This window comes from Centroberyx affinis, unplaced genomic scaffold (assembly GCF_046629955.1).
Source record: "Centroberyx affinis isolate AG114_WGS23_722 - 3 ecotype Tasmania unplaced genomic scaffold, CSIRO-AGI_Caff_v1 ptg001525l_1, whole genome shotgun sequence".
Lineage (NCBI taxonomy): Eukaryota > Metazoa > Chordata > Actinopteri > Beryciformes > Berycidae > Centroberyx > Centroberyx affinis.
The window spans coordinates 246,299-272,230 of record NW_027279985.1 but is presented as its reverse complement, the minus strand read 5'-3'; the positions used below and the strand labels follow the sequence as shown (position 1 = coordinate 272,230).

The 25,932-nt window shown below is 43.3% G+C and overlaps 1 protein-coding gene across 1 annotated transcript; it reads right to left on the bottom strand.

Moving 5' to 3' along the window:
• Positions 1–224: 224 nt before the first annotated feature.
• On the bottom strand, positions 225–24,576 carry LOC139650643 (E3 ubiquitin-protein ligase pellino homolog 3-like). Its single transcript, XM_071527373.1, has 6 exons — positions 24,273–24,576; positions 10,787–10,984; positions 9,528–9,657; positions 8,001–8,102; positions 2,965–3,211; positions 225–463 (listed from the first exon to the last, which is right to left on the bottom strand). The coding sequence occupies exons 2-6, from the start codon at positions 10,957–10,959 to the stop codon at positions 225–227; spliced, it is 891 nt and encodes a 296-aa protein (XP_071383474.1). The 5' UTR covers positions 10,960–10,984; positions 24,273–24,576.
• Between the last annotated feature and the right edge of the window lie 1,356 nt (positions 24,577–25,932).

Sequence of the window (25,932 nt, the reverse complement as noted above, 5' to 3'; positions counted from 1 at the left end):
ACATGAGCAGATTACATTTTGGACCCCTTTGAGGGACATTCTATTCCATTTTTGACAAGCTATTACATTATCCCACAGTTATTACATTATCAGCTGCTACACCCTCTCTGCAGTCTCCAGTGGACAACCCCACCCAGTTCTCCTTTAGGGAATACTGCTGACGACCATTTCCCATTTTATTATCGGTCACTGTGGCACTTGGCAGGGACGCACACATTTCCCCTTTAAACCAGCGTCTCCGATGACAGCGCTGTATCCGATCCGGCCGCCTCGACCCGTACGATCAGCTGGACCGTAGCGGTCTGTCTGCGGCCCCGAGGCTGACTCCCATTGACAGGAATTGAGGATTTCTGGACTCCATCCACGGGTTCCTCGGTGTGTTTCCCCAAGTACAGAGCCACCTCAACGGGAGCACCGGGTTCCCTGTCTGCCCTGCCAACTCTCCCCTGTGCATTCACTAGGGCTACACCGATACATTTGATCAGTTACATGTCTGACCATATATTGGGATGATGATGTCCGTTTATTATTAAAAATCAGATCTGGTTCAGTCAGTGTGGTTCATCTCTGATATGATGGATATCATGCAGTTGGATTGATTACATATTTATTGTGGAATTGATCAACCTGAATTGATTCTAATGAGACATTTTGATGAGATTCCACACAAGTATGCGTGAATATGTTTTTATCCCACTAATTGGAGAGTTTGTGTGTTTGTGTGTCCCACCATGGAGGAGAGGAGAGGAGAGGAGAGGAGAGGAGAGGAGAGGAGACAAGGAGAGGAGAGGAGAGGAGACAAGGAGAGAGGAGAAGATACAAGGAGAGGAGAGGAGGAGAGGAGAGGAAACAAGGAGAGGAGAGGAGGAGAGGAGAGGAGGAGAGGAAAGGAGAGGAGGAGAGGAGACAAGGAGAGGAGAGGAGAGAGGAGAGGAGACAAAGAGAGGAGAGGAGACAAGGAGAGGAGGAGAGGAGAGAGAAGAGGAGACAAGGAGAGGAGAGGAGGAGAGGAAACAAGGAGAGAAGACAAGGAGAGGAGACAAGGAGAAGAGACAAGGAGAGGAAAGGAGAGGAGAGGAGAGGAGAGGAGAGGAGAGGAGGAGAGGAGAGGAGACAAGAAGAGACAAGGAAAGGAGAGGAGAGGAAACAAGGAGAGGAGAGGAGGAGACAAGGAGAAGAGACAAGGAGAGGAAAGGAGAGGCGAGGAGAGGAGGAGAGGAGAGGAGACAAGGAGAAGAGACAAGGAGAGGAAAGGAGAGGAAACAAGGAGAGGAGAGGAGGAGACAAGGAGAAGAGACAAGGAAAGGAAAGGAGAGGAGAGGAGAGGAGAGGAGAGGAGGAGGTTATAAATTCTAGTTATTACTATAATTATCATTATCCTGGGTTTCAAGGAGAGTTTTAGTGTCCCATGATGGTGTAAATGCTGTTTCAGACACTTTTCTAGCCGGACAAAACTAAAATTCTGGAGGAAACTTCTATTTTTTTTTCCATTAAAACGATAAAATGTAAAGAACAGCACCACAAAACATGTACTACTTCAACCCATAAAAATATCAGTATCGGCGTTGTCCTTCAAAACCACTTATCGGTCAAACCCCCGTGCATTTACACACCCGAGTTCATCTCTGAAAACCCTTCTTTTATTTCCTGCTCAGTCTTGGCTCGGCGCCAGGTGGAGGGAGGCAGGAATCAAGCAACTTTGCCAGAATGAATCAAAAGCTTATTTAGTCAATGAGTAAGCATAGCGTCCTCCTGGCCCTGGGCTCTGCAGTGTACTGTCCTTTTTTATCGCCTGCTATTGTTGCTGAGAATTTTGGAACAGCGAGCGTGTCTGGAGCACAAAGTCAAACACATGCTACCATTGGCATTTTTAACCAGGAGTATATCATCATCCAATTAATTGCGATACCTTGGTATAATTACCGTGAACAAGTGAGACTGTGGTCAAGGTGATTGGGGTAGCCTCTGTCTCACACCAGTGGTATTGTTAGTGCTAGTGATTCTCCAAAAGAAGACTACATTTCCCATTTACATAAACCCTGTTGCTTCCTTGGTTGTTGGTTTGTCTATCTGTCCCCCCACTGAGACCTTATCATCAGGCTGTTTCCAGGCAGCTCAGGTATCCATCCATTCATTCATCTATCCATCCATCTGTGTATTTTTATTTTTTATTTTTTTGATAATTAGCCCGGATAGCCGTATCTCTCTAAACAAAGACAGAGAGAGACTGCTGCTAGACGCTGTGTGGCTGGGCAACGCTCCAGACAGCCCTGCTCACTGAACTGGAGATACAGCAAGACAGAGCAGTGTGTGTGTGTGTGTGTGTGTGTGTGTGTGTGTGTGTATCTGTGTATGTGATGAGGACTGCTGAGTTGGCCGGGTGGTGTATGAGTGTACTACTGTAATGAACATAGTAAGTACAAGAACAAGTAGTGAGAGGCATTATGCTCCTTTCTATTAAGGAGAAAGCACCAAAATCCTGAACAATTGTCTCTGTACACATTATATACAATGTGTAAACACATACTGATGTATTGCATGTTATATAGAATAGGTTCACAGGACATGGTAACATAACTACAGTATAGATACTACTACCACAAACTGCTGTCAACAGGATGCACATGATCATGTAACAGGAAATATAATGCCCTTCCTTCTCTCTAGTAGCTCTACATAATAACACATAACCGGAAACAGTAGATTTAGGCTCATTTTTTAGCACATTCATAACACACATGAGTAACGCTAACAGCAATTCCCTCCCACACACACATGTAGAGTACATTGCCCCTTCCTACCCTGTGCTTCCTCAAGCCAGGTCAGATGCACTGACACCCATGCTCACAGCTATGATGTCACCCGTGGGCGGCACGACGACGCCCCTGCTGTCGCGCTCGCCGCGGTTGCCGTGGTTACCAGCCCCCCCACCGGCGGTTTAACCGGGAGAGGCCTGGCACCCACGGGAGAGAGCACTCACCCCCAGGAAGATGTTCTTGGAGGAGTCGAAGCCGGCGGCGTAGATGCGGGCCGTGTAGGGAGCGCTGCGTTCGCACATGATGCGGCAGGCGTAGCGGGAGATGGTGCTCTGGGCCGACTGGCCTCCGCTCCCGCCCTCCCCCGCCGCCCCCCCGCCCTGACCGCCGCCGCCGCCACTGCCCGCTGTGTCCGTCACCACAAAGTCAATCATGCTCTCCGTGGACCGGCCAATCTAGGAGAACCAAGATAAAGGGGTCAATATAATAATAGTAATAAAAATAAGTCACAATGGCACATGGTTGACAACCACTGCTATGGAATAGTATATAGTATAGCATAGTATAGTATATTATTGTCTGGCATATTAGCCCATAATATAGTATAGTACAGTACAGTACAGTATAGGTCAGTATAGTACAGTACAGTATGGTATAGAATAAATTAGTATAACAGCACAGTACAGTACAGTACAGCACAGTATAGTATAGTATATTATAGTATAGTATGGTCTAGTATAGCATAATGTAGTGTAGTATAGTATAGTATAGTATAGTATAGTATAGTATAGTATAGTGTAGTGTAGTATTGTATAGTATAGTATAGTACAGTATAGCATGGTCTAGTATAGCATATGTAGTGTAGTATAGAATAGTATAGTATAGTATGGTCTAATATAGCATAATGTAGTATAGTATAGTACAGTAGAGTATGGTCTAGTATAGCATAATGTAGTGTAGTATAGTATAGTATGTCTAGTATAGCATAATGTAGTGTAGTATAGTACAGTATGGTCTAGTATAGCATAATGGAGTATAATGTAGTGTAGTATAGTATAGTATAGTATGGTCTAGTATAGCATAATGTAGTGTAGTATAGTATAGTACAGTATGGTCTAGTATAGCATAATGTAGTATAGTGTAGTATAGTATAGTATAGTATAGTATAGTATGGTCTAGTATAGCATAATGTAGTACAGTATGGTCTAGTATAGCATAATGTAGTATAGTATAGTATAGTATAGTACAGTATGGTCTAGTATAGCATAATGTAGTATATTGTAGTATAGTATAGTATAGTATAGTATAGTATGGTCTAGTATGGCATAATGTAGTATAGTATAGTATAGTATAGTATAGTGTAGTGTAGTATGGTATAGTATAGTATAGTATGGTCTAGTATAGCATAATGTAGTATAGTATAGTATAGTATGGTCTAGTATAGCATAATGTAGTGTAGTATAGTATAGTATAGCATAGCATAGTGTGGTATAGCATAGTATAGTATAGTATAGTATAGTAAAGTATAATAGAGTAGAGCAGAGCAGAGTGGAGCAGAATATAGTATAGTGTACTACAGCATAGTTTAGTATATCATAGTATAGTGTAATACTGAATAGTAAAATCTAATTGTATGATGAGGTGAGGGTAGAACAAAGCATTACTCTGTGCTCTAACTACTCTGGCAAAGTATATCAGAGAATCACACAACCACACAATCTGCCCCAGAAGACTCTTCTACATCTATAGCATGTTCCATCAGCTCCCATTTAACGCAGTGGACGGAGGGAGGAAGAGGCTGATAGACAGACAAACAGATAGAGAGACAGACAGGGATAGATTGGAGTGGAGCCTGTTGATTCTGTCTGCTGGACTCAGGACTTTACATTTACCTCCTGGAGGATGAGAGATGGATGGCTAGAAAACATAACTGTAGCTGTGAGCTGCTGAGAGCAGACAAGTCTGACTCATTCTCTCTCATATATTTTATCTCCTCGTTCTTTTTTGTCCTCTCTCCTTCTGGCTGATACTCTCTCCCTCTTTCTTGGTCTTTCTCTTCCTCCCTCCATCGCTCTGTTTCTCTCCTGACGCCCTCTCAGCTCTCTCATGACTCGGCATTCTTGAGAAGTCTGAGGAATCTGCTAACAAATGACTTTCTCCCCTCACTGAGAGGCGTGTGTGTGTGTGTGTGTGTGCATGTGTGTTGTTTTTTTCGTACACATACACCACACTCTGTATCCACTTTACAGGGTCGGGAGGTTCAATTACTGTTCGACTAAACATTAGAATGGGCAAGACGCCTGGCCACTTTGAGTGTGGTATGATGGTTGGTGCCTCCTGGGATTTTTTGGCACTAGAGTTTTAGAGTTTGCAGAGAATTGTGCCATAATCAAAAAAGATCCAGTCAGCCAAAACGCCTCACTGATGAGAAAGGTAAAGCAAATAGCAGCTCAGTGCAACAGTGGTGTGCAGAAGGTCTTCTCAGAACCACAACTGGTTGGACTACAGCAGCAGAAGATCCATGCTGTCAGCTAGCAAGAACAAGATGAAGCTACAGTGGATACAGGATCACCAAAATTGGGCGAAAAAAAAAGTGGAAAAACTTTGCCTGGTCTGATGAATCTTGGTTTCTGTTGTGACATGCTGATGGCACGTTAAACACATAATCCATGGATGCATCCTGCATGGTGTCAACAGTACAGGCTGCTGGTGTTGATGTTATGGTGTGGGCAATATTTTCTTGGCTTACCTTAGGTCCCTTACCAATTGACCTTATTCCCACGGTGGCCATTTTGAACTTACATCACACTCTGGGTGGGAAACTACCCAGAAGATTGGCATATATACATATAAAACTAGTGCTGCTCTTGTAGCGACCATCAGCAGTTGTTTGACTTACTTTAACATATAAATGAGGACTTTGGATAGACCTAACCGTTATCAACTTAGCAATCTTGAGAACAACTACAGTAGCTGCTTGAATTTAGCATGTTAGATATCTTACCAGCTAGTTAGTTAGGCCTATACCAATCTCAGAACCCATCGTCTATCGGTCTGACGACGATTAGACTCTGGGGGCGACGGCCAATATTTCGGGGTTTCCGGTGTAGCCAGCGGACATCCGGGCCAAGACTTCCTCTTCCAGGTGCTGGTCATTGTTTACAGTCCGATTAGCAACTTGAGACGCGAAAATGGAGTTGGAGTTGATTGACGATGTCTCATATGCAGATATCTGTTTATAGAGATTGGCTGAAATGTCGTCTGGACCTAAAACACCTACAGAAAGTATCAATGTTTGTGTATTGTGTGGAGAAACATTCGACTCGTCGCGTCTCAAGTTGCTAATCGGACTGTAAACAATGACCGGTGCACGGAAGAGGAAGTCTTGGCCCGGATGTCCGTTGGCTACACTGGAAACCCTTATATATTGGCCGTCACCCCCAGAGTCTAATCGTCGTCAGACCGATAGACAATGGGTTCCGAGATTGGGCCTATACTAGCTAGCTATCTAGGCTAGATTCTGGCAAGCTAAAGTGGGCCAAATATAAATAACTTGCTTAAATGTGAACCTATATCCCTCTGGATTCTTAAAATCCATTCATTTCTAATATATATATATATATATATATATATATATATATATATATATATATATATATATATATATATATATATATATATATATATATATATATATATATATATATATATATATATATATATATATATACACAACAGTAGTTGTACAGGAGTTTCCCAGCCCAAGTGTGATGTTAAGTTCAAAATGGCCACCGTAGGAAAAGGTCTATGGAGCATTGTTTGAACACCACAGCGTGCCTAAACATTGCTGCCGCCAGGAACATCCCTTCTTGGAGAGAGTCTAGCCTTTGTCAAATGGAAACTTCCAGCAGGATAAAGATGTTCATTAACAGTGACAGACTTTTGGGATGAGGTGGAGCAGGATGTTTACAGCTAAATGTGCTGCTAAAAAATCTGCAGGAACTCAGTGACGCTATCGAGTAAACATGAACCAAGATCCCTGTGGAATGTTTCCAGCACCTTGTTGAATCCAGGCTGTTCTAGGGGCACAAGGGAATCCTACCTGTTACTAGCAAGGTGGTTTTCATCTGCCATAGGATAGGACAAAGCATGGCCACTATTCTTCTCTGCTCTAACTCAAATATGATGAGACATGACATCAAGCACGTTCCATCAATTTACATTTAGCATCTTGTCATTTTTGCCACCAAGTTAGGGACCCGATAACGCAGTGGACAGAGGAAGGAAGAGGCCAATAGATGGATAGACAGACAGATAGAGAGAGAGACAGGGATAGATTGGAGTGGAGCCTGTTGATTCTGTCTGCTGGACTCTCAGGACTTTACCTCCTGGAGGAAGAGAGATGGATGGCCAGAAAACATAACTGTAGCTGTGAGCTGCGGAGAGCAGACAAGTCTGACTCATTCTCTCTCATATATTTTATCTCCTCATTCCTTTTGTCCCCTCTCCTCCTGGCTGATACTCTCTGCCTCTTTCCCGGTCTTTCTCTTCCTCCCTCCATCCCTCTGTTTCTCTCCCGACGCCCTACCAGCTCTCTCTCATGACTCTGCATTCTTGAGAAGACTGAGGAATCTGCTAACAAATGACTTTCTCGAATCATTGGAAGGCGTGTGTGTGTGTTTATGCATGTTCAGTGCATGTCGCTGTTGTCGACTGGAAAGCCTTGTATCTCCAGCCTTGTTTTTAGCTTAATGACCATGTTACTTTTGAGTTCATCCAATTTCGAAAGGGTTTCAACCTATAGAGGAACCATGAAGGCTTGAACTAGGCAACTTTGCACGTTGGCGGCCCCTAGTGGCAGTGAGAAGTAACTGTTTTGAATTTTGAGGACTTCATTACCCAAAAATCCTGTAAGGTGATGTCAGTAAACTAGGACGCTCTTCTCTGTTGTAACCCTACTTTGTGTTTTAGGCTAGTAACATGGGAGTATTTGAAATCATTTAAAAAATCTTGCCCAATCCAGCTTTAAAACATGAAAATTACCAAGGAGGTTTTCAGTTTTTTGTGAGCATGTACCAGGTTTGTGTTTTTTCGTACAGGTTCAGCAAGGTGACGCCCAGCTGCTTCACCTCTATTAACTTCTAGCGCCCTTTTTTTTTTTTTTTTTACAGTCCGTCACAGCTAAAATATTGAGTTTGCATGGCACGTGTTTGTGTGTGTGAGTGTGTGTAGGCGGATACTGACCTGAAACATGTCTGTGTTGGTGTCATGGGTGTACTCCACAATGACAGAGTGGCTCCGCGACAGTGTGTAGGAGATGCTGTGCTGGCTTTTGTTGCTGAGCGCCTGTCAATGCAAATGACATTATCCAGGTCACATGGAGAGGAGAGCTGAAGGTTTTTTGCCTCTGGGAGACTCTTTGCCCAGAGGACTATTCACCAGATGGAGGAAAAAGCCCAGTTTGAATTTCAAACGTTTGTGATTTTGTCAGTTGGCTTCTCATTACGAAGCGGTTAGATCATGAAATGCTCATGTATGAATTACACTTCTTTTCAATACATGGAAAATGGATTATAACCGCAAGTAGGGTTCAACTATGGGTTTTTGAAGGCCAATACTGCTAACAATACTTTTGGGTTGAAGCTGCCAATAGCTGATATTTTATGCCAATATCTATATCTTTAAATTTGACCATTTTCATGCCAATTTTTTTCTTTTTTTAGCATTTAGACCATGAGACACTAAAACTCTCCATTGGAACCCAAAATGATAATAATAATAAAACATATTCTTGCATACTTATGTGGAATCTAATCAAATTGTCACATTGGAATCAGCTCAGGTTCAGGGCTTCCCATAGACAACCAGTGTAGTATTGATCAATTCTACTATAAATATGTAATCAATCAAACTGCATTATATCTATCATATCAGAGGTGGACCACACTGACTGGACCAGATCTGATTTTTAATTTAACACCAATATCGGCAGCATATATCAATCTAACCCTAATAAGAAGTACGGTGCAACGTTGATTGTCAAGTACGAGACCCTTATTTTACCTCATGAATAGAACATTGTTAGTTAAAGAAATATCCCGGGGGCAACTTGTCAACATTATCAACACAGTACAAAGACTGAGACTCCAGACAAACCATCTGATCTGAGCTCTTGTTATTTTCTGCCAGCGTTTCCTCTACGCTCATTAAGCAGCGGTGGGCCACCCCGGCACCGGCATTACCACTAGAGAAAATGTGAAATTAAAACAAGATTTTCATTTAGCCCAATTTTCTCAATGCCCCCCCCGACGGCTAACGCCTAAAATTAGCACTTTCATCATAACGTCTGAAGTATGAACGGTTTTCCAGCTGCAACCGGCACTCAAACCAAAACTGGGACCAAAATTACCTCTAACCTTCTATTGCTGTAATATAGAGCACACTCATAGTGATTTTTTCATACTTTTCATTCATAGATTTCTACTTAACGTGTTCTTAATACATCGGAATTCCCTCCATTTATTCTCCTATTATTTATACTCTATTTTTCTTTGCTGTATCCTATTGGTATTTGCTGCTGAAACATCCAATTTTTTATTTAATGATTGGAATCATTAAATAATCATTAAAATGTTATTGTATCTTAACAACCACTGCTACTTTAAGGTAGCATCAGGTTCCTTTCTATCCAGCTCAGGGAAAAAAACCCTTGGCAGACCTTCAGTATGAATGACAGCCTAAGCTACGATGATCCATGTTGGGACCTCTCACCTTTGACACCAGAGGGGTCGAGACATTGTGGATGACATCGGGCTTGACGCCGTTGGCTTTGGGCCTCTTGTAGAGGGCCAGGCGACTTCTCCTGCGACCCTTGTCCCCATTGGCCAGCGAACCATTGTGCCTGCGAGTCATAAAAACAAATCGTACTCGATTATAACGGTGACGATAACTGGGTTTAAAGCGGTAATCCTCGAGTTTGTCGGTTCCATCTTTGGCGCTGTGGTGTTTTTTTTAGTTTGTCTCCGTATTTGGTGCTCGGCGCTCATTGCTGTGGTGTTGCACTGCACTTCCCAGAGATCACCTGTCAGTCAAACAGTGTGGGCGGTACTGTGACATCTTCATGACAACCGGAACAAGGCAACGCAAACAAAACACGCCTGCATATAGGTGGCTGAATAACAAACCAGAAGCTGAACTGACACTTGCCAGCTTGTCCAAGTAAAAAAAAACCTCCTGCACTTTCCGCGCATTTATTTGCAGACAATTGGGCGAGTTGTCCTGTTTTTTGCAGCCGTAATTATTCCATACCATGCTGCACTCGGTACTGAACGACAGTCTCGATCCAGGCATGTTGTATTAGCCGCAGAGAAGCCGAGATTGGATGGACCTCGTAAAATGTCGGCGGCAGGCAATCCCCCCCCCCCCTCTCTCTAATCACATCGACAGGGAACCGAGCCATTCTCATAATCCATCAGCTCATGGATCAATAGGCCAAGGAGTGGAAAACATATGTCTGTGTCTCTGTGGAATAGCACCATACCATGTCGATGTGAACGATATGCTTCTCTCACCCTTCATGTGCGATCTATAACGTGCCTGTGTGTTTCAGGCTACGCTCTGTCTCTCTGTCTTTTCTCTTTTCTTTTTCCCCCTTCGTAGAAGTGGAGGCTTTAATTTGCCTATGCTCGCCCGTGGCTCAGTGTGTGAATGACATCTTTGTATGGAGTCAAATGAGCTCTTTTTCCATGAGCCGCTCGGCCAGGAAAGGCGGCTCGGACTAATTGATGTAGAAAAGGGTCTATTGTGAGGTACGTTAGATTGGCCTTATGGTTTCATTCAACACACACTACCCGGCTGGTCTGATGGAGGATCCTCTCGGGGCGGTGAAAGTGTTTGAGTGCAACCAAGTAAACATCATACTAAGCTGCACACACAAACAAACATACAAGCCTGATCTCACGTACAAATACAGATACAAAAATCCAATGCAACACTAGATGCAATGCAAAATAAATGCTTCAGTATCTCACCCTAAGACGATGAGCTCGCCGTACTTGACGGGCTCCTTGTCCCCGGGGAAGACGCCGTCGTGGGGTTGCGAGCTCGAGCCCAGAGGAGGCGAGGGCTGGCTCTTGTTGCAGGACGGGCGCAGCTCCAGAGATGGGGGGGGACACAGCGCCTCTGAGCTGCCCTCCAAAACCATGCCCAACGGCCACAACTGGGGCTCACTGCTGGTGGGGGGGGGGGAGAGTTAAGAGAGAGCAGAGTCAGATAATCTTGTATTGTTGATGAAGAAATTCAATTTGAATGAGACAGGATGACATGAGATAAAAGACAGGATGATACTTTAAAGGAATACACCACGTTTTTGGTAGATTGTCCCATTGGTCAACTAGCCATTAGGTGATAAGAACAAAGTCACCCATGTGTTCCCAGTAGATCATTGGCTCTGGTGTTCCATGCTAACACTTTAGCATTACACTATGTTGAGTGACAGTAGGCTCCATGCTAACACTTTAGCATCCACATTGTTGAGAAACAGTACGGTCCATGCTAACACTTTAGCATACACTATGTTGAGTGATAGTAGGTTCCATGTTAACACTAGCATACACTATGTTGAGAAACAGTATGGTCCATGCTAACTCATACACTATGTTGAGTGATAGTAGGCTCCATGCTAACACTTTAGCATACACTATGTTGAGTGATAGTAGGCTCCATGCTAACTCTTTAGCATGTTCTAAATGAGCAACTAGAACATTTTAAGTAGAAATGTATGAATGAAAAAAAAACGTATGCATTACAGCATTATGAGGACTTGCAAAATAGCAGTAAAGAGGCTCGGAAAAAACACATGAAGATATGTACAATATGAAGAGTGTATGAAATATGTGCAGTATAAAATAGTGAAATAGTGAAAATAGTGAATTATAGAAATATCAATATACAGTATAACAAATTACAAGAAGCTGAGATCATGAAGAAAAAATCTGCAAAATGCGCACCATATTCACATTAACCTAGGTCAAGGTCAGATGGCCATATACTGTATATGTACAGAAAGTGTCAATGTGTGCAGACGTCTGTTGTAGAAGACTGTTCACCTCAAATATATTCAATTTACAGATAGAGGTAACAGGTACAGGACAGACAGGTTTGGATATGAACATCACATCAAAATCACCCAGGCTTGCGAATGCTTTCATTTGCATCACCGTCTTTCCCTATTCATCACTGCCTTTACCTCACAGGCCTCTCCATATAGAGATAAGGTTGAAAAATATCTGAAACATGATATCTGGTGAAAAGTCACTAGGGTGAATCTTTATGCAAAATCTCTCATTTGCAGCTGCTATGTCAAGCAAATGTCCAAATGGCTAGTCCTTCACCTTTCGCATCCTTGTTAAAACCCTAAAAAAAATAGCTAACAAATCAAATTCAGGAATAATTGGCTGAATGTGTCTCATTACGGCGGCGCTGCATTGGTGGTCAGATAGTCTTTCTGACGTTGGCTCTTCTGGTAATTGTCATCCCCCTTTATGCGACTGAAGTGCTTTCTGTTTGCTGACCGAGGGCATTTGCAGTGCAGCCGGCTCATCCTAATAGGATTGGATGGGTACAAGTGATCCGGCTCTTTCCATAAAGGCAGATAAACAGGCACCCGCGTCTGTGGACCCCGTTCATGTTTCCTTGTGTACCCGATGTGCTCCGTGTCGTCGTTCTTGCGGTGATGAATTGAGCCTCGATGACCACCGGCGAGTGTTTTAGAGGTTGGCGACGAGCTTAGAAAACAACGAGAGAGCATGTCCCCCCTTCGCAAGCTTTTACAGTTAACGACCAGATAACCGTCAATCGACAAAGTGTCGCATCCCGGATTCTTAACGAAGCCCTAGAGGCCCGCAACCTTTCCCCGAGCCAACAGCCACCAAACGGAGGGGTGGAACGGGTTCACCGTTACCGGCCTTCGTTCCTACAAGAGCTATATTATTACCGTGGCATTTCCAAGCTTTTCGATCGCGGCCCTGTCAAATAACACCAAGGGCTTGGCATTAAAGGAATAGTTCACCCACAAATGAAAATTCTGTCATCATCTACTCCCCCTCATCCCAGTTGAAACACAGGTGAAGTTTGTCCATATAACACACAGGGAGGCTGCAGCACAACTCCATAGCAACCTTCTCCAAAACAACTGAAGTCAGTGGGGACCAGTTCTTCAGAGTTCCAAAAAGACCTACAGTATATTTACACCATCATTTAGTGCAAATCTGACCTACAGCTGATTGATTTGCAACAAATAATGGTGTATAGGTCTTTCTATTCACAGTGTGATTGTTTGGCTGTTTTTGTTTTGGAACTCTAGAGAACAGGTCCCCATTGACTTCAGTTGTTTTGGAGAAGGCTGCTACCAAGTTGTCCTGGCAACCTCCCTGTGTGTTATATGGACTAACAAATTTCACCTGTGTTTCATTTGGCATGAGGGTGAGTAGATGATGACAGAATTTTCATTTTTGGTTGAACTATTCCTTTAAAACATATCGGACGCACAAAATACAATTTTCTGATAATAGAATTCCATGATATAATAGCGAAAAGGGTGTCTTCCTAATGACAAGCATTTTAATTAACTGGCTTGAGAATAGAGGAAACATGAATATTATGCAAAAAAAAAAAGAAAAAGAGTGGGATCATTTGTACCACACACACAGCATGACTCACGGTGTGGATATTTTGACATCCCTTTTCACGCAAGTAAAACAAAGCTCAAAAATCCCAGTCTCTGCTGACGGGAGGCACACAGGTTCTAAGCCAGCGCTTAACGCTCAAACCTATTATTAATCAAAAGTGGGCGAGACCACCTACACGGTGGAAAGTGAGCGGCGCAAAAGCATGACAAAGCCCTGTATGCTTTGTTCTCTCTTTGTACAGATTAGATAATCACCCTGAGAACTTGAATGTAATGATATTGAAAGCGCTCCACCCCAAGTTTTGACGCTCTTCCCTTACTTCTTGTCCGATTTTTCCCGATAACTCCAAGTGAGCGCCGTGCCAAAGTCCTTTCAGATCAGCGTCCAGACAAAGTGCACACCAACCTATATGGACTACGCTACCCATAAGTCAACTGCACGCCCAATATTAGACTTGATTGAATCTCGGCCATCTAATGGAGCCCGACGAGGAGAATATCTCCTCATAATCAGATGACGGATGGCAGACGGCAGATTCGGGCAGCCAGTGGCCATTTCATTACCCGAGCTCCCCCCCCCCCCCCCGTCGCCTCAGCTGGATATTGAGCGGTGGCGCGATGCAGAGGTGGAGGGAAGAGTGGACTCGGGGGAGGCTGGACGGATGGAGGCGAAGGAGGAGAAAGGAGGGGAAAAATGAGAGGAGGAGATGGAAATAATAGGAAGAAAAGCAGGGGGCTTCCTTCCTGGTGGCAGGAGAGCGTGGAGCTGGAAAATCCCGGGGTTCAGCTCGGCTCCAAACTCAAGACCGGGCTTTGCTGCAGGTCATGCCCTCTATGTTTTCAATTTGAAGGTGGTATGAAATAAAAACGTACAAAACAGCAAAGGAGTGAATCAATCAATGGACAAATTTTTCAAAGCACATACGATCTGCATCTCTTTTTTTCCCATTGTTGATATCACTCCTCTTCTATTCCACAAGAATAAATTGTTTTTCATTTGGGGGAAGGTTTTCAACGTTCTACCTATCTAGGTTCTCTTTCTTCTCTCCGACTCTCCATTGTGAGTGATCTAAGCCAGCAGTAATACCAATAAAAGTGATCTTTAAAAGCAAAAGAGGCATGGCGGCCATGGGTGGGTGGATGGGTGTAGAGGAGGAGGAGTGGGTGGTGGGAGTGAGAGGAGGAGGAGGAGGAGGAGGGAGGGGGTTTGGAGGGCAAGGAGAGGTGAAGGAACAAAATGAAGGGAGGGGCAAAATGTGACGCTGCGAGTCTCGCGATATGGACGTGGAAAAAAAACAAAACGCAAAGCTTGTACATATCTAGATAGATGATGATGAGAGGAGGGAAACGAGGAAGGGTGGAGGGAGGTGGAGGGTGGGACTGTGTGTGTGTGTGTGTGTGTGTGTTTGGGTGTATGTGTCAGCAAGCGCATGCGCACAAGTGCCGGGCTTTGGCAGGGTGATGGATTGCCTGTTCTGTGGCACGCATTTTCTAATCAACCCACAGCCACATCCTGGGGGTGGAGAGAGAGAACGAGAGAGAGAGAGAGAGAGAGAGAGAGAGAGAGAGGGAGAGAGAGAGCGAGAGAGACAGAGAGAGAGATAAAAAGACACAGAGAGAGAGTGGGGAGAGAAACAAAGAAAAGCTGTCTGACAAAGGAAGACAAAGGGAAGAGAGAATAATAGAGAGAAATAGATAAAGAGAATGCAGTCCATAGGAACAGAGTGGAGCTGCTGGAGGGTCTGTTGTAGGAACGACGCATTTGATGGTGCTCAGGCCAAACAGGGCAGACACAATGCAACACAAAGCAAGACAACGCAACACAAGGCAACACAACGCAACACAAGGCAACACAACGCAATGCAACATAACAGTGCAACACAAAACCTCGCAACTTAACACATCACATCGCAACACCATACAACGCAACGCAAAACAACTCAACATCGCAATACAACATAACAACATAACAGAACACATAATCCAACGCAACGTCACATAACGCAACGCAATGTAACGCAAAGCAACGTAACGCAAAGCAACATAACGCAATGCAATGTAACGCAAAGCAACGTAACGCAAAGCAACATAACGCAATGCAATGTAACGCAAAGCAACGTAACGCAAAGCAACGTAACACAAAGCAACGTAACGCAAAGCAACGTAACGCAAAGCAACGTAACGCAAAGCAACGTAACGCATAGCAACGTAACGCAATGTAACGCAAAGCAACGTAATGCAAAGCAACATAACACAACGCAATGTAACGCAAAGCAACATAACGCATAGCAACGTAACGCATAGCAACGTAACGCAAAGCAACATAACGCAACGCAACGTAACGCAAAGCAACGTAACGCATAGCAACGTAACGCATAGCAACGTAACGCATAGCAACGTAACGCATAGCAACGTAACGCATAGCAACGTAACGCAAAGCAACATAACGCAACGCAACTTAACGCAAAGCAACGTAACGCATAGCAACGTAACGCATAGCAACGTAACGCATAGCAACGTAACGCATAGCAACGTAACGCAAAGCAACGTAATGCAAAGCAACGCAATGTAACACAACACAATGTAACGCAACACAACGCAACACAACGTAACGCAACGCATCGTAATGCAATGCATCGTAACGCAAGGTAACACAATGCAACAACGTAAGGCAACGCAACACAACCTAGAGCAACACAACGTAACGCAACACAACATAACGCAACGTAACGTTACACAACGCAACATATCGCAGCGTAACACAACGTAATGTATCATACTGTAACACGACAAAACACGATATGACACAACACGGAGCAATACACCGACATGTTGCACAGTTCCTGTTGTTGACCAACTGTACTTCACAGACCCGGGCTCTAACGGACACATATTTTCCAAGAAGTCTGGGATCACAGGAAGGAAATCTGGGAGCAGAATCTGTGAATTCTCCAATCTCAAATCCCTGCTTTGAACATCATTCTACACACTATGGTTAGACTGATACATGGAGCTGATATTGGCCTTTTATTAAAAATCGGATACCAGCCAGTCAATGCTGTCCACCTCTGATATGATGGAGTTTGATTATATCTTTTGCGGATGTTTAATGGTTTGGATTTTTGACATGAAAATGGTCCAATTTGGCTGAACACTTTTGCACATGCGGTCTATTTAAAAATTTCTTGGCGGCATGATTTTATTTTTAGGCCGTGTGCGCTACCAAAACGTAGCGCGCACTGTGTAGACTATCATCGGTTCTGATACCGCAGCTCCACACCGCCTCCGTGCCCGCCCACTTGTTTTCCTTGGACATTTGTAGCCCTTCTCTTTCTTTTTCTGTCTTCCCTCTCTCCTTCACTCCCACCATTCACTCTCGCTGTCCGCCCCCACTGCAGGGGAAGGGCGAGGAGTGTGTGTGGAGTGTGTGGGAGAGATGGAGAGAGAGAGAGCGAAAGAGGAAGAGAGAGAGAGAGTCAAATTTGTCTCTTCCAGTAACAAATGAACAGAGAGCTAAATATACTGCGCTGACAAATGAACTCTGCGATGAATTATGTATTCTTGACAACACTGATCGCACTATTTCTCCTCCTCAACCTGTTTAAATGAAGATTCTCCTTTTCTATCTTGAAAATGTGTTCCTATAGCTGTAATTGAGTTAGCGCTTTTAGTTGGTAATTCATGGTAGTAAAAAGCATTATTGTCCGCTTAGCAGTGCTCCAGCCATTGGCCGTAGTAGGAGCATTATTAGAGTCGTCAATCCAGTGCTATTGCCTGCTGACAGTCCCTTTACCGAATATCACCGTGAATGAACTCCGACCATAAAAATGCGGTGGAGATAAAAAAGTGGAGATGCGCTTTATCAAATGTGCAACCGTGCGAAACGACAAATTCAGATGAGATCAAAGAACAAAGCGAAAGTACACATGCACATCCTTCATATTTTTTTTTTTCATATTTCAAAATCTCACGAGAGCCAGGGGGGCATGTAATGCTCTCTGCTCTGCATTACATAACAGTTTTACACTGTGCAAATCCTACAAGCCAGTGTTACTGTTATGAACTGTTACGTTACACCCCCCCCCCCCCCACCGCCCTCCCTCCCTCCCTCCCTCCTCCACAAAATCCAGAATCCTCTACTCCATTTCTTCTAGTCTTGCTGATGTTTCTCTGTTTCTTCCTGTGCTGTGTTTTGTTTGTTATTTTGTGTTTTTAGGGTCTGACTGATATTCGTTTTTTTAAGGCCAGTACTGATTTGTTTTAGGGTCAATCTGCCAATAGCGGATATTTTGTGCTGATATTCAATACTGGTAAGTATTCAGTGTTTCCCCCCAGAATGCAGTTTTTATCAGGGTGGAAAAGCCTCTGAAACAACATTTAGACCATGGAACAATCAAACTGTCTCATTAGAATCAGTTCCGGTTAAGGTCTTCCCATAGACAATTAGTCTAGGTCAGTGGTTCTCAACGTGGGGTCTGGGGACCACCAGGGGTCCTTGAGGGGGTTCCAGGTCCCCAGCAAATTGATGATGTTGTTAAACTTCAGCATTATTTCATTTACAATAAGTGAACACAATTAGAGAATGTAGAAGAATGACTGTTTTGATCATAGTTTCTCTGTTATCTCTCTACCTACAATACAGATAGTCATGGAATTCTGGACAAAATCATATCTAACAATAAAAATAGTCTCAGATTTGGGTCTGAGAGACAAAACCTCATCAAATGGGGGTCCGTGGCCCTAATGTGGACTAAATTAGGGGTCCTCGATATGAAAAAGGTTGAGAATCACTGGTCTAGGTATTGATCAGTTCTATAATAAATATGTAATCAATCAAACTGCATCATATCCATCATATCAGAGGTGAACCACACTGACTGGACCAGATCTGATTTTGAATAAAAGGTCAATATCGGTCCCATATATTGGCAAACTCCACCACCACTAACACTATCCTATAGGTTGTGTCATGCCCACTTCAGCAGCCTTGCCATTACACACTGTAATGCAGTGTTACTGTGCATTCCTCCATCAGAACGCTCTGTGCACAACTTATGTAACCCAGAAGTCTCCGTCTATAACTATCTACCCCTGTATGGTTATGTGGCCGGCGATGGTGATGCGTTCGTGCTACGCTATAGTGAGCTAGACGACTGTGATGGAGTGTGTGTCCTGCAGTCCTGTCTGGCCCTAAATAGCCCCGCTGTCTGGGATGCAGTAAGGAGATTGGAAACCGGGAAGAAGGGCGACGGAAAGAATGAGAAAGGCAAACCGAGAGAGAGAGAGAGAGAGAAGATACACCTGTAGCGCTCGTGAGGCTCATTTAAATATCAAAGAAGGCCAAATCGAACGACCTGGGTTTGTAAACGGGCGTGACCCCGGGCTTGTAGGTGAAACCGAAAGTAAGACGCTCACCTTTTGTTCTTCAGCGTCTCTCATCAGGAGAGGTTGACAAGGATCATTAGGCAAATCAAAGCCAATCTAACAAGAGACTCCAACGGCCTGTCAGAAAAAGCCGATCTACCTCCTACACCAGGGTTCCGGCGATATGGAAGGTTTTTGAAGGCCAATACCAACATTTCTGGATTGAAGCTGCTGATAGCCAGTGTTACGTGCTGATATTCAATATCTTTAAAGGTGCACTAAGTACGATTTGTACTGTCACATAGCTCACATTCCAGGCCGGCCTCCTTTTATTTTTTAACCAAATGCAAATGCCAAGCCAGCATTATTATTCCAGTATTTAGCCTGGTGATATTTTACCTCTTCACTAGACATTTCTAATGGATCACTGCTCTAATGAGCTAGCGGTGGAGGAGCTGTGCCAAAGACTTGTTCATGTTGTTGCAATTCATACTGGCTGCCAGTAGAGGTTGACAGAAGTCGGAGATTACTTTAATTTGACCATTTCCATAACAAAAAAATCTTGTTAGGGTGGGAAAAACTCTGAAACAGTATTTACAGCATCATGGGAGAGCACTAATGAAATACTTTTAGGTGGCTCCTTAAGGTTGTAAACAGATAGGAGTCTTTTTTTCTCTTCTGCTCCTCAAACAGAAAGTTCAGCTCTCAGCATTGCTAGTAAAGAGGGAGCAAGAGGTCAAAGGGAGCAAGAAGAGTTGCATCATTCTCATTGCTATGCAACTCAAAGCTTGGCAGCAACTTGCAGGTTATCTAATTAGCGTTACCAAGCTAACCTTAAACGCACAGTGTGTAATTTCTGCCTCTAGGGGTCTCTCAATCAAAACAATAACAAAAGACGTAGTTTGATGACGTCGTGAAGTAGCGTGGGATCATGGGAGTTTTTTTATGGGGACAGCTTTGGCGACAGAACGCACAGCAAATGGGAATGAATAATCGTGATCCGTCACAAGAGAGCGATAAAAACAATAGAATGAAAAAAACAACAGAGCAGCTAGAGCGGCTAGCTAGCTAGTTGGCCGACTTCCTTCCTCACTCTCTGACGGATCATCTGGTGTTTCCCGTGTTTCCCCGGAAGTTAGGGGGTAAAGGGGATATGACGCCATGACAGGAAGTTAGGGGGTAAAGGGGATATGACGCCATGACAGGAAGTTAGGGGGTAAAGGGGATATGACGCCATGACAGGAAGTTAGCGGGTAAAGGGGATATGACGCCATGACAGGAAGTTAGGGGGTAAAGGGGATATGATGCCATTGACAGGAAGTTAGGGGGTAAAGGGGATATGACGCCATGACAGGAAGTTAGGGGGTAAAGGGGATATGACGCCATTGACAGGAAGTTAGGGGGTAAAGGGGATATGACGCCATGACAGGAAGTTAGGGGGTAAAGGGGATATGACGCCATGACAGGAAGTTAGGGGGTAAAGGGGATATGACGCCATGACAGGAAGTTAGGGGGTTAAGGGGATATGACGCCATGACAGGAAGTTAGGGGGAAACATTTGGGATAATGTAAGTACACAACTCAAAAAAATATATAACATAGGTCTAGTCGTTTTTAGATATTTTAATGCGGAAATGTTACATATTATACCTTTAAGTAACAAAGGGGATAACATTGTTGAAAATGGACAACAGGAAGTTAGCAATTGCCCTGCTTGCTGTTGAAGAAGAGCATGAGGAGCCCGTTCTGTAACGGAGGATGAATTTAGTTAACGTTACTCACCAGGTAATCACGTGTAGCCACACCTCCAGCTCCAACAATGGAGGTCTGGAGAAATTGTTGTCATAAAACGTGGGATAATGAGACCAAACTGAGCCAAAGGCAGCATTGACTGGCTCGGAGTTTGAAAATTTTGCCTTGTTTGCGTGGCTTATGATGCAAACGATGCTAGCTACAACACTAGCTAGCTACTTCGCTGGGCAAATTTGAGTTACTACACAAACTTTTTGTGTAAATTAAATGAGCGAGATAAAAATGGATGACATTTTTTTTGCCAGAAGAGCGCTCATTAAACCATACTGAGTCGATGAAGCCTATAGCCTACTTGACGACTCTGCTGGACAACAGGGATGTAATGCCGTTTTTACCAACAGGCAAAAGTTTGATTTACCAAACTTGCTCAACAGCCGTTACATAGAGGAGAGAAATATGTTTCTATAGCTATATTAATCAAGGCAATAGTTATTCATTAGTCATTTGCAAGTCAGAATACGCACGGCGCCGCCATTACACCAGTTTTGCTTTGCTAGCTAGCTAACATCAGGGTATCCAATCCCGGACAGCATATGTCCAAAAAATCACAATCATATACCAATATATTTCATCCTGTACTGTTTTCGCTGAAGTTTCTCATAAATTAACAATCCTCCATCTGTCTTTTTTAAAGTTTAATATCGCTTTTACCTTAACTTGTAATTGATTTTCTTCCAGTCCCTGCAAATGGATGATAGAGCACCTATTTTTGAGATTCAAAATTCGTATCCAATTCCGGACACTTACTGTCGTCCGTGTCACTGTATTCATATACTCGATATTAACCCTTTACTAACCCTTCCTGTACCTTCACAATGTTACAGATACTTGTAAGAAGTGCAGGCTGTGTACTCAAAGCTCTTATTTTTCCATTTATCAGCCGATACCGATTCTCTACATGAAGTAACTGTCGCCCAAAGTGGGATTTAAGGCTTCCCGCTTCTTGTTCGTGACTAAGTTCGTAACTTAGTGTTTTATAGGGTTAAATGTGTATAGATATTTATGAAATTTGATACCTAGCTTCTGAAATGTGTATGAATTTACGTCACTTAGCTTTCGGTTGGGAACTCAGTATAAAAATTCTGGTAAACACCGGAAATTACGCGAGTGACCGAGTGTCCGGAATTGAATACAATTCCGTTAACTGCAGCAACTTCTTTGTTTTTCACACAACAGTAAACAAGCAACCAGTACCACACTTCCTCCTGGTGAAATCTGACTGGTTTGAATTATGAGGAGAGCTCACAGCCTCGCCACCTTACTAAACAATCGTTTAAATATCTCCAGACCCGCGCATTGTTTGAGCCGGAAGTGTCGGTAGCCTTCGTGACAGGCTGCTTACTTCCAGGTATCGCTAACTTTTTCTCTGCCATCCCTAATGGAGCCTACTTACCCCCGATGAATTCCTTTTCCCTCCGTAAAAACCTTCTCACCCTCGTACTGAATCGGCTTCAGGTTCAAACTGGGCTCACCAGAGTTTGACTAAACACTTTAGCAGCAGCTGAAACTGGTTTTTATATTGTTTTAAATCTCCTCTCTCTCTCTCTCTGTCATTGCCACCTCTCCTCCTCCTCTCAGTTTGACCCCTCTGGCATTACAGGAGCCTGATAGGTGGGATGCTACTGTGTTACCTCACCTTGCTGCCACACACACACACACACACACACACACACACACACACTCTGACTCACCTCGCTCTATCATTTCGATATCTCATCCTCTCATTCTCCGCCATACACTGCACATATCCATCTCATTTTCAGTCTAAAAGTCAGATTTTCCTCTAAACAAATGAAAACCTCTGCCAATAGGCTGATATGGTTCCGCGACTTGTTGCAGGAATGTTCTAGAAACAGGTGTCAGTATACTGAAACCAGGCAGAGGCAGATTACTACACTAGTATCAAGAAAATGACACTTGATTGAAGAAAATTCCTGAAATTAGTTGATTGGAAACAAGTTACTGTACTTCTACTACTACTGCTACTATACTGCTATTAGTACTACTACTGCTTTGACTGCTACTACTACTAGTACTAGCTTACTACTGCTACTGCTGCTACTACTACTACTACTTTTACTGGTACTACTACTAGTAAACTCTCCAATAAAAAGGTAGGTTTACCCTCAATTAGCCTACATCCCAAAAACTCACAACTATTCAGTGTTTCCCCCAGAATTGGATTCTTATCAGGGTGGAAAAGCCTCTGAAACAACATTTACACCATCATGGGACAGTAAAACTCTCCACTGAAAACAAAGAAAACAAAACGGCCAATATCGGCCCCTTATATCGGCAACCCGATATATCAGTCTAACCCTAATCGCATCATACATTTTCCTGCGGGGGTGGGAGGGGGGAGGGGGGGGTATAGCACCTGATCTCATATATTACTCCCAAATACCTAAAATCGTAAGCTAAAAACATCGGCCATGGCTCAGCAAAGTGAAATACTGTTGGTTCATGAATAACATCAAAGCACTGCTGCTTACTTTGTGTGAGTTGTGAGCCATCTTGTAGCTTGCCATGCCTAAATTTCTTCCTAATCATCCCACTGACTGTATACTGGAGCCCCCCCCCCCCCCCCCCCCACACACACACACCCCCCTCCTCCCTTCTGGAACCATCTAGAATGAACGGAATATTATATGAAAATATGCGCAAAAAAAACCCCAAAACGTACAAAGGTGCTTCGGTGTTGCTGCGGGATGTTGTGGCGAAAAACAGGCCTCTGTCTCTTTTCTTCTTCTTCCTGTGTTCTGGGCACGATTGCAGCGGATTGCGTTTACCCGGAGCCACGCGCTGTTTATGGACGGCCGCGCGCACTTCTCCTCCAAGAAAAAAAAAAACGATAGTCGCCTAAATCGGGGGATTTTTTTTTTTTTCAGGGGGGGTGGGGGGCATAAACACACCAGACACCCTTCACTTGATTAATCCAAAGCTTCTTGTGTTGTGTTGGGGGGGAAAAGCGACTCGTGACATCTGTCATTTGTTTGTTTCTTTGTTGTTGTTGTTGTTGTTTTTTTTTTAAAAAAAGGGTGTTAATGGTGAGCAACGGGTTGCCAGATAGGCAAATTTCCTGCTTATTTTCCCCTTCCAAAGCCCTGTACACAAGGGATTCCACCGCACAGACAATACACTACACGCTACACAGGGAGAAGGCGTCAGCACACACACACACACACACACACACACACACACACACCCCTCCTTTACGCACAAACACACACTCCCGTCGTACAGACAGCAGCAGCAGTGATGTGGAGGTAAATAATAAAGAAGGAGGGTAAGCTAGCACCTCCGTCATAACGCAAACAACCACCAATATGAACGTTTAAAAGATTCATTCCTGCTTCTTAAAACCCCCCTTATTTTTTTTTTGTCACTTACACCAGTTTGACACTACTTACCGCGATGGAGGCTATCGTTTTACCTCATAAGAATTAATGTAAGCCTGAAAAAAAAAAAATGTGATAAACTCTATATTCCACATATTAGCAGGTGAGTTTAGATGCGTTAACATCCCTGGAAGAGCAATAAAGAGAGAGAGAGAGAGAGAGAGAGAGAGAGAGAGAGAGCAGCAGGCCGGGCTTCCTCTGCCATACTGTAATAAAGATGAGGTGAGAGGAGAAATCATATAAACAGGTCCGTACCCGCTGATGTTTGCCGATGGAGGTCTGGACCCGGCTCAGACGTTTTTTTTTTTGCTTTTTCTTCTTCTTATTTTTTTTTTTTTTTTTTAAATTCCCCCCCCGTTTGGATGCGGGTGTGCGGCGGGTGCGTTTAGTTCGTCTCCCCCCCCCCTCCTGTGCGGCCTGGAATATCTCGTTAAAAGACGTGCAGGAGACGGAGAGACTGGATGGAAGAGGCGCAGGACGTGAGGAGCGGCCGCGTCGCCTCTCTCTCTCTCTGTCTCTCTCTCTCTCTCTCTCTCTCTGTCTCTCCTCCGCTCACAACGTTACATTCGCCCGGACTGAGAGACGCTTCATTCCGCCCGGAGAGACCGGAGTGTAGCAGCAGACGTCCCGGTGTCACGCCTATGTCTCTCTCTCTTTCTCTCTCTCTCTCTCTTCAGAAAAGAAAAAAGAAAAACGTGGTCACACGAATCTTCTGCTGCATTCAAGTGCTCCTAATAAGCTCAGAATTCATATACCTGAAGTTGTAAATACTGCTGCCTTCAAGTGCTCTGAATAAACTCAGATTTCCGAATTCAGAAGTTGTAAATATAATTTCCCCCACAGGGATCATTGGAGTTTAATCTAATCCAATTGAATCAAATTGAATCTAATCTCATTTAATCTACAAAAATACATCACTTTTACTATCAGTGGTAAAGTGACGGTAAACGTCACATCTCAGCAACTCGGGTACCAAAATTTATATTTCCCCATTATTGTATTATATTATTATATCCCATAATGTTTCCCAGTCCTATTTCCCACTTTGTTGTGACGTTCATGAGCGCTGCACTCGTAATTATGATATTTCCGACAGCACGTGAAGGCAGCATACCACGGCCCAAACTCCAGTGTCAAGCCAGCTGGAACAAAAACATGACTTCCGGTTACAGTTTTCAAAATAAAACCCTAAATGAATCTGTAGGAAATGAAAATGCAATTGTTTCCCCCCAAAACTTAATTTTACAACATGCAAGATGCAACAGAAAAGACACAAATAATCCATCAGATAATACCATGAACCATAACTACAATCTAATCGATATATTATCTATTTTACACATTTACTTTACACTTTAAATACCTATCTTTACAAAAATATATTTTCTGTGATTTTCTTATATACTAGGCTACATATACTTTTTTATTCTACTTATATACAACTTTTTATATAGGTCTGCAAATCCTAAAGAGAGCTATTCCCTAAATTTCCACTTTTGTTTTGTATTTTTTATATACCATTTAAAAACTACACTGTACTATATAATTTTGTATTATGTTGAAAGTGAATTGAGTGAGCAACCGAGTCAAATTCTTTGTATGTGCAAACTTCACCAAAAAAAACCCTTCTGCTTCTGATTTCCTTTTGTGTTTTACCTGTTTTTAATTATTAATAAAATAAATGTTTTTTTATTATTAATTATGAATTATACCCACAGCACTCTTAGATCTGTTTGAAGTCTGTCAAAAATAAGATAAATAAATAATAATAACAACAATAGTATTACATATTTTATACATATATAGATATATATCATTATCATGCATTTACCCACAAGTGAGCCAGTTCATGCTTTTATTGTGAAGGCCACATCACCTATCTTCCGGTGTGATTCTGGTTCAGTGCGGCTGGTTT